The sequence below is a fragment of the Gracilinanus agilis genome, chromosome 3, assembly GCF_016433145.1.
Source record: "Gracilinanus agilis isolate LMUSP501 chromosome 3, AgileGrace, whole genome shotgun sequence".
NCBI lineage: Eukaryota > Metazoa > Chordata > Mammalia > Didelphimorphia > Didelphidae > Gracilinanus > Gracilinanus agilis.
In genome coordinates, this window is record NC_058132.1 from 628,930,023 (window position 1) to 628,943,696 (window position 13,674).

The 13,674-nt window shown below is 37.1% G+C and overlaps 1 protein-coding gene across 4 annotated transcripts in view; it reads right to left on the minus strand.

Moving 5' to 3' along the window:
* Positions 1-13,674, minus strand: part of TFDP2 (transcription factor Dp-2) — a 169,325-nt gene that overhangs the window by 15,345 nt on the left and 140,306 nt on the right. For 3 of the 4 annotated variants that reach the window (XM_044670832.1, XM_044670835.1, XM_044670834.1), the window contains 2 exons: positions 12,513-12,659; positions 4,364-4,432 (listed from right to left, as the gene is read on the minus strand). In XM_044670832.1, the coding sequence (XP_044526767.1) occupies positions 4,364-4,432; positions 12,513-12,659 (216 nt within the window). The remainder of the gene's footprint in view (positions 1-4,363; positions 4,433-12,512; positions 12,660-13,674) is intronic. The other variant, XM_044670833.1, reaches the window with a different exon arrangement.

The following is a 13,674-nucleotide window of genomic DNA, read 5'->3' on the forward strand; positions in this document are numbered from 1 at the left end:
ACTTCTATTGCTTCCTACATACAGGACTTAGCAGATTAAATTGCAAGAAATCCATGAATCTGGAGCTGTAGTACAAGCAGGACCAAAGAGTTCTCACTTCATGACCTAAACTCAGGAGACAAGGTGTACCTAAGGAACTTCCAGTGCACTGGAGGAACCCCAGACTGCCTGGGAAGGTCCATTTCAATTACTGTTAACCACTCCAACAGCTATCAAAATTGGAGAAAAGGACTCTTGGATTCATTGCTCACATATAAAATGAGTACCTTCTATCAACTTGATAGACTGATTATATCCTGTCATATGCATTGGAGAGAAAAGTTCATAGATTAGTGGACACTGTCTTGGCTGACACAATGAATTCCCGAATTTTTTATTATTTTCTTTTTATTTGCAATTAAGGATATTTGTTTTTTTTCTTCCTTTCTCATTTCTTACACTTGAAGTACATATAACCAGTTATCAACAAGGTTTTGGATTTTGAAGGATAAATTTACAATATCTATTAGCTCTAATATCAATGCATACCGAAAAGCTTTAGACTATGGTAACCTGCCATTGGTTTTAAAATATTGTGGGACTTTGATTAATAATAGTATCTGATTCCAGGAGAAGGGATCACACATGAGCCATTATACAGCGCAAAGAAGCACAAGGTCAAGGAGACTAACGATCCTTGTGGGATTAATAAGATCTGTGCCAAGACAGAGGATTTGTTTGAGATTCAAGGAAGCAGCTATTTGACATGGTCAAACGCATGTCTTCCCCATGTCCACATTCCAACAAGTACCTTAGTTTGGCTACTATTTTGGCTCCCCTATCCCTGAGAGTGAAGGTAAAATCAGACCAGGGAAACATACTTCCATTTTACATCAAAATCTAGTCCTTTTTTTCCTCTCTTATAGTATGGCAACTTTCTGTAGTCCTGGCTGCCAATGGGTTAATTACTATATTACTGAATTTGTTCTACAGACTTGTGGGACAGAAATCACTTTAATTGGACCCTAATACAAGGACATGTTATAGATTTATTCTTGCTTACTCAGAAATTTTTATAAACATAAGATTTTGATATTTTGGTTTTGATTTTGATTTTCTTTTCTCCCAAAATTTAAATTTTTCTTCTATGTGGTTTTCTTTTTTTATGTTTTTGGTTTTTCTTTCTTTTTTTTCTTGGGGGTCGGGGGGGTTTCTTTTGACATTTGACTTATATACCCCATAACTCAACCATGTATCCTGAGGTGTTGCTCAACACCCTCCTCAGAGGGGAATGTATAATCTTCATAAAATCCAAGATTTAAAAATTTTTGAGACAAATTTCAGGAAAAGAAGCTCGCTAACTCCTCGAATCAAGAAAGTGAACTGTTTGGAGAAAAATCCATAAAGAAACCTACCCTACATCAGAAGATCCAGAATTAATTTTGGGATGTAACTGATTGAACTAAAGGAGGTTGAACACATTTATTCCAAATGTAAACTCTTATGCCAAAGGGGATTGCCCCAATTGGCTTTTTGTCAGAGTTCCTAGCAAACTTAGGTTTTGCTCTCTCTCTTCTATTTCTCTCTTATCTCCAACTGTTGTAGTTTCCTCTTAGAAAGTGCAATATTGTATGCACCTTTAGCTAGGAGATGGGACTTGGGGAAGCCCCTGCTGGGGCTGAGCCTGACTTCACCAGAGAAGGGCTGGGAGGCTCATTAGAATCTGTCTCTTTATCTACATCTTTCCACTTTCACTCTTTCCACCTCTTTGTAAACAAAGCTGCTAAAAGTAATTTTGACTTAAGCTATAATATTTTAATATCAGTGACTACAATGTTACTTTATAACTCTCATAATTAGTATAAAACCCTAAATTTAAACCTTACACAGTAAAGGAATGTAATCGCTGGATAGGATAGACTAATTCTAACTTCATGTGATTTAGAGGCTGTCCATTCTTTAAGGAACCTACATGGATATGTCTGTAACAAGGTGAACCTGCCACAAGAGGTGACTAGAGAAGAATTAACCAGATCAATGGCCAGGTTTCTAAGGGGAAAAACAAATTTTTAAAAATTATTTTAGTTACATTGTAATTTCAAAAGGAGATGATAGCATCTAAAATTTTAAGGAAATCAAATAATATTCAGTTAGTATTTACTAACTTGATTTAACCTTGATTTAAACCTTGATTTAACACCTATTAGATGCTAGGCACTGTGCTAAGCTAGATGGCAAAGATAATGGTGTACTAGCCTGGAGTTAGGAGGACCTGAGCTCAAATCCAACCTCTGACACTTCCTAGTTGTGAGACCTTGGGCAAGTCATTGAGTCTCTGCTTGGCTCTGTTTTCTCAGAGGCAAAAGGAGATAGTAATCGCATCTACCTCTTAGCATTACTGAGAGAATTAAATGAGGTGACATTTATTATATCTGTTAAGCTCCTAACAGACTACCACCCAACATGTGGTAGGTAGATAACTTAAAGGCCTCAATCACTCCTTTAAGTTCTGAACACAGAGAGGAAGACGCTTCTGGACTCTCAGGAGTTCTGGGGCATTGTCTGTTCCACTAGCCCTATGGTCCTACAACAGCCAGACCAAGGGACAGGCCCTGTCTGAGCTGCTATGGGGCCCACCCCACCCACCTCAGAGGAGGCCTCCTCCTTACACTGCCTACACCATGGGGTCATTAGAAAAAGGTTTTGTAAAGTTTAGGGTGCTGAATAATTAAGCTGTTCTGTCTTTATGAATCTATTCATTGTAGGATGGCCATCTCTCCTGAAGTCCCGTCCCTTCCCCAGCAGAGGCCTTCATTAAGGCAGCCCCTTGAAGGCCAGCTGATTTTTAAAACAGGCCCTTTTAAACAGTTCTGAATGTTAAGAGTCTGAAGGCACAGCCTGGTTTTAGCTTTTGGGTGGGTTCTAGTCTGGGCATGCTGTGGATGGAGAGTCTTCAGGCATCTGAATGGCTATACAATAGAAGGACCCACAGGAAGGAAATGGAAAGGAAAGGTGAAACTTAGGGGGAGCAGGAAGAGGCTACTGAGGAGCTCAAGCCCATCCTGGCACCAGGAGAAAGGAGACACGTTGGAGGCGGGGTGTTTGCCTATTGCCCCACCTTACAGATCTGGAAGTGAATTAAGTAAATGGCCAAATGAGTTGTCTACCCAGATCTCAGAATAAAAAGGATCTAAACCAGTGAAAGGCAGGTTTCAACTCAGGATCAATTCCTTATCTTGTGTTCTTCAAAACTTCATGGAGGTTTTTATTAGCATAATGCAGAAGGATTTAGTAACACTTTCTTTCCTCAACCCTGCTTATAACTATTCCTCTTTTTCACTTTTTCTCTCTCTTCCTATGTTCTCTCCTTGGAAGACATAAAACCAAACAGACAGAAGGAGTAAAAGTCATTTGGAATATTAATTTAATTTCTGTAAAATTTACCTATGCCATACATACAAGACGAAAAAATTGAAGTAGAAAAAAATTTTAAAATTTGCTTAAAATATTCAATAAGATTATCTCCTTCATCTGTGAGGATGAAGATCTGAAGTCAGGAGACCTAAATTCAAGCCTTGTGGTGACACTGGGCTAGTCCCTTAGTATTTGTGAATCTTTTCTCATCTTAAAAAAATTAGCAATAATATTTACTCTTCCCTATCTCACAGATTTTTTGTGAGGAAAGTGCTTTATAAGATTCAAAGCACTATTTAAATGTAAGGTATTACTATGAAAAATTTAGTAAATTAAAAGAGAAATAAATCACAGTAAAGAGTATTTGATCATGCAGAAAAATAACTGATGAGTGAAACAGTTCAGAAATCAAATACTTTAATCCTGAATTATATATATATATATAAAATTTGCAACCAATAATAAGGGCTAAGACAGTGTGCTAAGAAAGAAAAAAGCCTAACACCCTTTTCGTTCTTTCTGAAGTTTATCTGCTTGTCAAGAAAATGGCATTATTGTATTGTTCTAAGTTCATTTTTATAATTATAATAATCAAATGCAAAAAAATCCTTCAGTCCAACTACCCTGTGACTCAAACTCACATGATTTTATACAAAGATTCTATTATGTTCAAAAAGCATTTTAAGCTCCCCCACAGTGATCAAAACAACTGCCAATACAGGGATTCTTATTAAATACTAAATTTCTTTTGAAAAGAAATGTACTTCGAGGCTTCACCTACTTCTATGCTGTAGTCAGCAGAGGCCTCTAGATGGAAGGGGTCAAACCGATTCCTTTCTCCATGTCTAAGCCTTTCATGGAAGAGGCTAGGATGCCCCTGGGGCCCTGAGCTCCTGCGCCCACTACACGGGCACACAGGGAGGCCGAGCGCACACGCACAGACACACGCCAGACAGGCCACACTCCATACCTGCAGCAGTAGCTCCTGCAGCTGAGCCCTCTTCTGCTTTATGCGCTCTATTCGCCGTTGCTTCTCGATCTGTAAAACAGGATGACAAATAGGGCCAATGTAAGGAGTCTAAAGAACGTGGGTGCACTTCGGCCCCCTGCGGGCCCCAGCTAAGTGTGGGGAGCCTGCGTGGGGCAGGGCCGCCGACCTCTCAGGGCTGCCGCTAAGATTCAGCAGGGAGTAGTTCAAGGGTCCCAAAGGGTGACGGCAGACATCCAAGTGAGCCACACGGGCCAGTGTCGATAAAGAGGGCATCACTCATCTCTCATTCGATCTAAGAGCCGGTTCCGTGTGATAAATCCCCCCTTCACCTGCTTCCCTTCATCTAGGTTTCCCCAGAAGAGGGGAAGTTCTGTGAGAGGCAGGCAGGCTGTCGCCTCTCCTTCCTGGATGGGCCTTTCTGGGCCCTTCCCTGCACAGGCCCAGTTCTCTGCCGAGGCGGCACCGGTCTGCGCTGCTCTCATGAGATGTCGGAATAGCTGATCTTTATATTCCCAATCTCGCTTCTGATACTCAAGAGTCGTTTTAGCTGAGGAGGGCTTCTGATCAACCGATTACCTGAGTGTGCCCACAGGAGTCGGTGTAAAGGCCTCCGGCGGTGCCGGGGTCATTTTCAGTACTGAGGGGTCTGAGCAGGAGACGGGAGAAGTCTTTGTAAAGGAGCTGGAGTTGGGAGGGGTTGGAGGGGTTGGTTTTTTGGTTATTGTCTTTGGAGAAACAGGCTGTCGACTCAAGAAAAGCACAGAGAAGAGATCTTTTAACGTTCCCATGTCAGCTTCTTGTTTCTGACATAGAGGTTGGCCACACATTACTTTAGATTTGCTGGGGGGAATGAGCTGAGAGAAACTTCAAGTTAACCTTAATTATCTCCACGGCCATATAATTAGCTCCAATCATCTAATATTTATGGCTATTGGAGTCAATTTATCCCCAAACCAATTTAAGAAACATGCCATGATAAAGTTTCATTCTGAAAAGATTTCCTCAGACATCTATTTTAACAAGAGAGCACAGGGCGGCAGCTCTAGGTGGCTCAGGGGATAAAGATCCAGACCTGGAGACAGAAGATCCTCCGGCCTAATCTGGCCCCAAAACTTCCTGGCTGTGCGACCCCACCCCATCGCCTAGCCCTTACCGCTCGCTCTTTAGCCTTGGAATGGACACTTGGGAGGTGAATAAGATATTTTATGTTTTAATTGTGCATAGGAGAATTTCAGCTTTTTATGGGAATGGGTTTCAAAAAGTTTAGCCAAGACAAATATGATCCCATAGGACTAAATGGGAAGTGGGCTCAAGAAAAATGGGAAATTTAAGCAAAAAACTGTTATGGCACAATCTAAATGATATTGATGAGGAAGAAAGGGAAACATCTAAAGAGACCAAATGGTTTTAAAGAATTGGAAAAAATAATAACAAAATTCATCTGGAAGAACAAAAGATTAAAATATTAAGGGAATTAATGAAAAACGTGAAGGAAGGTGTCCTAGCAGGACCAGATGTCAAACTGTACTATAAAGCAGCAGTCATCAAAACAATATGGTACTGGCTAAGAGATAGAAGGATGGATCAATGGAATAGACTTGGGGTAAATGACCTTAGCAAGACAGTGGATAATAAACCCAAAGATCCCAGCTTTGGGGACAAGAGCCCACTATTTGACAAATTGCTGAGAAAACTGGAAAATAATATGGCAGAAACTAGGTATAGACCAATATCTCACATCCTATACCAAGATAAGGTCAAAATGGGTTTATGATTTAGACATAAAAGGTGATACTATAAGTAAATTAGGGGAACACAGAATAGTTTACCTGTCAGATCTATGGAAAAGGGAAGAATTTATGACCAAACAACAGATAGAGAGCATTATAAGAGGTAAAATGAATAACTGACTATATTATAATTAAAAAGGGATTGTACAAACAAAACCAATGTAACCAAGATTAGAAGGGAAACAACAAACTGGGGGAAATTTTTTTATTACAAAATTCTGTGGTAATGGCCTCATTTCTCAAATATATAGAGGATTAAGTCAAATTTATAAGCCATTCCCAATTGACAAATGGTCAAAGGATATGAATAAGCATTTTTCCCATGAAGAAATCAAAGCTACCAATAATCATATGAAAAATGTTCCAAATCACTTTTAGTTAAGAAAAATGCAAATTAAAACAACTCTGAGGTAGCACCTCACACTTACCAGATTGGCTAATAAATATGACAATAAAAGAAAGTGATAAATATTGGAAGGAATGTGGCAAAATGGGAACGATAATACATTGTTGGTGAAACTATGCCTAAAGGGTTATAAAATAATGTATAACCTTTGATCCAACAGTACCACTACCAGATCTGTATCCCAAAGAGATTTTAAAAGGGGGAGGGAGCCTATTTGTACAAAAATATTTATAGCAGCTCTTTTTTGTGGCAAAGAATTGGAAATTGAGGGGATGCCAAACAACTGGAGAATGACAGAACAAATGTGGTTTGTAATGATTATGGAATACTATTGTGCTATAAGAAACAATGAACAAGATGATTTCAGAAAATGCTGTACATGAACTGACGCAGAGTGAAATAAGCAGAACTAGGAGAACATTTTGCACAGCAACAGCAATATTATTTGATGGCCAACTGTGACTTAGCTATTCTCAGCAATACAATGATCTGGGCAATTCTGAGGGACTTATGACAAAGAATGTTATCCAGAGAAAGAAATGTTGAAGTCAGATGCCGATCATATTAGTTTATATTTTTATTTTGGGAGTTTTGGTGTTATATGAGGATTCTCTAACAAAAATGAACAATATGGAAATATGTTTTATGTGACCAGATTTGGATCATATAACTTCAGGAAACTTATGTGGAAATTCATTACATTTAATTGATGAGAGAGAGAAGACACACACGGACAGACCAAATGGAACATGGGATGAATTCAGCTTTGAAGACAGTAGGTAAGAAAACCTATCGGTTTTTATGGGATGTGTTTCTAGGTATAAGAGTAGTAAAGACCACGTCACCTTTTAGGACAGAAGCTGACGCACACACTTTTGATGACCTTGCCCAGAACAAAAAAAGTCCATTAAGTACACACTTCTCTACCCTGCCTGCTCATGGCCACGGGGCCAGACTTGTCCCCTCCTCCTCCCACTGAACCTCAGTGGGACTATTTGTACTGGTATTTAGAGGGATTCAGGAAGACCTGAGCTTAAATCTGGCCTCAGGTACTTCCTACTGGTGAGGGTCTGGGAAAATCATTGGACCTGTTGATTTCCCTGTTTCATCATGTCTAAAATTGGAATAATAACCACATCTACCTCCTAGGGTTGATGCAAGGATAAAATGAGACAATATTTGTAAAGTGCTTTGTAAACCTGAAAGTGACACATAATGTTAATTGTATTATTCTTGTTATTATTTCAAGGAGGTACCTGGTAAAGTTTCTCAAAGCAACATGGTGAGAGAATGGAGATCTGAAGATAAAATCTAATTTTAAAAAATATTGCAAAAAGCATGGAGAAGATCAAGCTGGATGTACAATTAGATGGATTCAACACTGACTAAATGGCTGAACCTAATGAGTGTTGATTAACAGATGTTCAGCTACTGCAGGCCAGGCAGGGAGGAGAGTCTTCTGCCAGGATGCCACAGGGATCTGAGCATGATCTTGTTCCATTCTACATTTCGACCACTGACAAGGATGAAGGCAAGGATGGCAAGTTTATTAAATTTGAGAAGAAATAAAATTGTGATGTGTAGGTAATAAGTTGGATTGAATTGAAATTGAAAATCTAAAATCAAAATCTAAACTGAAAATCTAAAAAGATCCCCATAGGCTGGGATATTTGGCTGGGGAAATTATCATAAAGTTCTAAACTTCTAAACTGAAGGAACTCTTGAAGAGCCTGGAGAAAGCTTAAAAGGGGATATGATTGTTGTCTTCAAATATATGAATGATTTTCATGGGAAGAGAGACTGAATTTATTCTGGTTGGTTTCAGAAGGCAAGTTTAAGAAGAACAATTAGAAGCATATTATTTTATCTTAACATATAGAAAATTTTACTAGAAATTAAAGCTCTCCTGAAAATGGAATCAGTTGCTTCAGGAAGTGTGTGTGTGTGTGTGTGTGTGTGTGTGTGTGTGTGTGTGTGTGTGTGTAAATAAAATAAGAAATCTATCAAAAGGGCAGCTAAGAGGCTGAGTAGATAGAGCATATAAGGCTTGAAGATGGAAGGTCTTGGGTTCATATAGGGCCTCAGACGTTTCCCTGCTGTTTGACCCTATACAAGTCACCTAACTCCAATTATATATCCCTTACTGCTCTCTTCTACATTGGAGTTCATACTTATATCAATTCTGAGACCGAAGGTTAAGTGTTTTAAATTTTTAAAGGGGGATGACACAGTGGAGGATAGTGTTCCAGGGGAAGAGTTCATATCTACCCTCGTACTTACTACTTGTATGACTGTGGTTAAGTCACTTAACCCTGTTTGCCTCAGTTTCCACTCCAGCACCTTTGCAAAAAAAAAAGGGGGGGGCGGTCACAAAGAGATGGAGATGACTAGAACAACTGAACAAAAAAAAAAAAAATCATAGGAAAACTATTACTAGGCAAAATCCAACAGAAAAAAATAGAGAAATAGAGTTATTTTAAATAAATACAGATTTTTATAAAGTATTTAGGAGTACATCTACCAAAACACACTAAGGAACTACTTTAATACAAGTACAAAACACTCTACAAAAATAAAAACTGACCAAATAAGTAGAGTTATTAACTGCTCATGAATAGGCTGTATCAATATAATAAAATGTCAATTCTACCTAAATTTCCTTATTCAATTCTATCAACAAACACACATATTTGTGTGTGTGTGTGTGTATATATATAAGTAAATATATATATATATGTATATGTGTATATACATACATATACATATGTGTGTATCTCAAATTACCAAAGGATTACTGTAGAGAACTAGAAAAACCAAAAAGTTAATACTTTTAGGGGAGGTAATTTTTTTAAATGGGAAGGAAGATTTCAAACCATACTACAAAGTAGTAATGATTTTTTAAAAGTTTTTGGAATTGTCTAAAAAAATTGAAAAATTTATTTGTGAAACAGATTAAGTACGCTACAAAATGAAATGAACATAGTGAATAGTATTCAATAAACTCAAAAGACCACAACTATGGGAGCAAAGACTTACTAGTAGTCAAAAAACTTATGGGAAAACTGGAAAACAGTGTGGCAGAAATTAGATCTAGGTCAACCAATATCTCACACCATATATCTAAACTTGCTACACTATATATACTACAAATGGATGAAAGACCTAAATATAAAATGTAATATTGTGAACAAATTAGAAGAACAAAAAAAATACTTTTTGTAATTATAGATGGGAAAGAATTCACAAACAAAAGAAAATTAAAGAAGATAAAATGGACAGTTTTTATTACAGAAAACTGATAAGTTTCTGTACAAATAAAATTAATGCACTTAAGTTCAGGTCAAGTTACCCTGGGGGAAAATCTGTGGCAAATTTCTTGAAAAAGTTTTCATTTCCAAGAATAGATAAAGTATTGAGAGATACATACGTAAAGGCCGTCCTCCTATATGGATCAGAAAGCTGGAGAGTGACGAGCGCTAACACCAATAAACTCCAGGTCTTTGTTAACAGATGTCTACGCTACATCTTGAACATCAGATGGCCTGAAAAGATCTCCAATGCTAGTCTCTGGGAAAGAACAATCCAGTATCCCATCAGTCAGGACATAAAGAAACGTAAGTGGAGAAGGATAGGACATACGCTACGAAAACTGGAGGACAACGTAGCCAGACAAGCATTGAGCTGGAACCCTTCAGGGAGGAGGAAAGTCGGAAGACCAAAACAGACCTGGCGAAGATCTGCGGAAAATGAAACAAAAACGGTCGGAATGACATGGGCCCAGCTGGGGGAAGTTGCCCAGAACAGAGTCCGTTGGCGTGAGATGGTTGCGGCCCTATGCTCCTAAGGAGTCAACAGGAATAATAATAATAATAATAATAATAATAATAATAATAATAATAATAATAATAATAATAATATAGCTAAGCTATCAAGATAACCCATTTCCTAATAGATAGTCAAAAGATATGAAAAGGCAGTTTTCAAAGGAAGAAATCCAAGCTATCAACAGCTACAATAAAAAATCCTGCATATCATGAAGAATTAGATAAATGAAAATTAAAACATTTCCGATATTTCATGCTATCAGATTGGCAAAGATGAAAAAAGAAAAGAAAATCACAGCTATTGGAGGAGCTGTAGGAGATAGACATATTGGTACACTGGTTGCAGAGTTGTTAATTGGTCCAGTCATTCTGGAAAATGATTTGTAACTATGACCAAAGTCACTAAACTATACATACTACAAAGAGATCAAAGAAGGAAAGGATCCATATATAGAAAACAAATTATTTTTTCATAGCAACTATTTTTGTTGTAGTCAAGAACCATAAACTGGGAATGGCTCAATAGCTTATTGTATATGAATACCCTGATACCGGACTAAAAGAAATGATGAATGAGATAAGTTTCAGAGAAATCTGGGAAGGCTTGTATGGAATGACCCACAGAAAGGTAAACAACCAGCAAAAAAAAATTGTACAATTTACAAAATAATTGAAGAGAAAAACAATTTTGAAAGAATTCTGAGTGCAATGACCAATCAAGACTAGAGAACTGATGATAAAGCATGTGACTCGCCTCCAGTGAGAGATGTGATGAACCCAAGGTACAGAATGAAACACACATTTTTGGACATGGAAAATGTATATGTGTTGAACTTGCTTATACACACACACACACACACACACACACACACACACACACACACACACATACATATACATATACACACACCTATATATTTGTTAAAGGATTGTTTTTCTTTTTTTCATTTGGAGAGGATAGGGGAGATAGCAATAGTTCTGCTGAAAAGAAAGAGGGTCACTAAAGCATCTTTTAAAAATGCGCAAAATAGAACAGAGGGAAGGTCAGAAGAAAACACAGATAAGTAGAAGAGCTTTGAAAGTAACAAATTGACTTTATTATATACTGTTAAAAAAGCAAGTTATACATACTAAAAATTAATAATTCTCTATATATGACATTTATATTTTCTTTTCTACTTCATATGTTGGGGGGGCAGTATTCATTAATTTCAGAATTTTAAAAATATTGCTAAAAAGAAATCAGAAATACTTCAAGATATTCTCAAAATTACTAACTTTTATATTACATTGCTATTATTTTAGAATGCTGTTCTAGTTTAAACCTCTCTCCCCTCTACTCATCCTCATCTTGTAGAATCCTCTTTTTTCAAGATTCAGTTCAAGTACCACCTTATATACTAAATGTTTCCTGATTCCCTCAACTACTATAGTCCTACCTTTTAAACCACTTTGCATTTAATTACTTTGTATTTATTTGCATTTATTCTCTATTTTCCATATATACTTATATATGTCTTCATTTTCTTCCTCATTCAAATTATAACCACCTTCTTGAGAGGTAAGGGTTTCCATTTATGGTATTTTTATCTCCAGCACCTAACAGAGTGACTGGAACATAGTAACTGCTTAAGAAATGTCAATTGACTGATTTCTAAATGCCTTTTTTTAAAAAACAAAAAACATCATGGTAGTAAATTAATAATAATAATAGTTATCATTACATGTGTATCTATCATGTATATAGTGCTTTAAGTATTCAAAGCATTTTACAAATAGCATTTTATTTTATCCTCACAAGAACCCTGTGAGGAAAATGCTAGTTTCTCCAATTTACAGATGAATAATATTTATTCAACCATAGTTCATTTCCCTAGTTCCCATAGTACTCATTCCCATAATATCTATTAAAAAATTGGTGAAAATAAAAAATCAGCTGGTATTTCTTACAGATTTTAAAATTGAATATAAATAATTTCTAAATAACTGAAAATTATACAAAGAAAAAGAATTATAAAAATATATTTTAAAATTAGATGAAATTAATCTTTCCCAAATAAGAAAATGTAAAATGAAATGACTTAAAAAACAAATATTCTTGCTCTTACCTCTAGATTTTGACATTCTTGAGCTGAGTTTGTAGGAAGCCCAATCCACTTTATTTCTTTTTTTTCCTTTGAAATTATGTTCATTGCCATTAGCACATTGAGGGCATCGTAAACTCTTCGCCTAATGTTCTTCTGATCGTAAGCCTGCTAAAAAAGATTTCACTGAGCCAGGAAGTTTAAGTGAAGGTAGAATTTGTATTTTTGGTGACAAAAAGAGTATGACATTGGCAAAAGGGAAAGAAATCTGTGAAAATGTATAATGGAAAACAATAAAGCTTCACAGCCCTGAGATAAAACTGTGAACCATTTTTATTTGTGAATACGGAAAATAGGAAAATCATGGGATAAAGCGAGGATTGTCTAATATACGCCAAACATTCATAGCAACACTTTTTAGGTACCCATTAACAGGGAACCAGCTGAACAAACTGTGATACATCAATGCACTGAAATATTATTGTGCTAAGAAAACATAAATAAAGAATTTACAAAAGCATGGAAGATTTCTATGAACTGATATGGAAAGAAGCAAGCAGAAGCAGGAAAAAATATTCTCTGTAAGATGTATAAGCGTGTAAATGGGACAGAACTGAACACTAAGGAAGCCAGACAGCGAGGTCGTCCCGAGATGCCCGACCTCCCTTTCGGAGGCGAGTGTAAAACCTGACACATGTTGTCAGATGTGCCGCTTATAGGGGCTGATTTAACTGAACTCGTGTTTTCCCCTCTTTTCTTCTGAATGTTACAAGGCGTGACGCGATGACTAGAAGGGGGAGAAATGCATTCAGAAGGAGCGATAAAAACCAAAGATACTGAAATCCAGCTAATGAGCAATCCACTCTTTTGGCACTTGCAGAAATCAGAATTTTAGTCAATATTAAATGAATAGATCTTGTCACAAGCTTGTCTTTCTAGCAGGATAGAAGAACAGAGTTTGAAAGCATTTTAGTCCAAGGGGTTAGTCAAACAGTTTTTATTAAATGGGTTCCAAGCAGCTGCAAATCTGAGACTCTGAAGTGTGCACACACACATGCACATCCAGGTACATGGACATATTCGCACCCACAGGCCTGCACACATACACATACACACGTGTCTAACTACATGGCACGGCTGATGTGCACACACACATCTCACGCATTCTTCTCTAGTAACACGCATG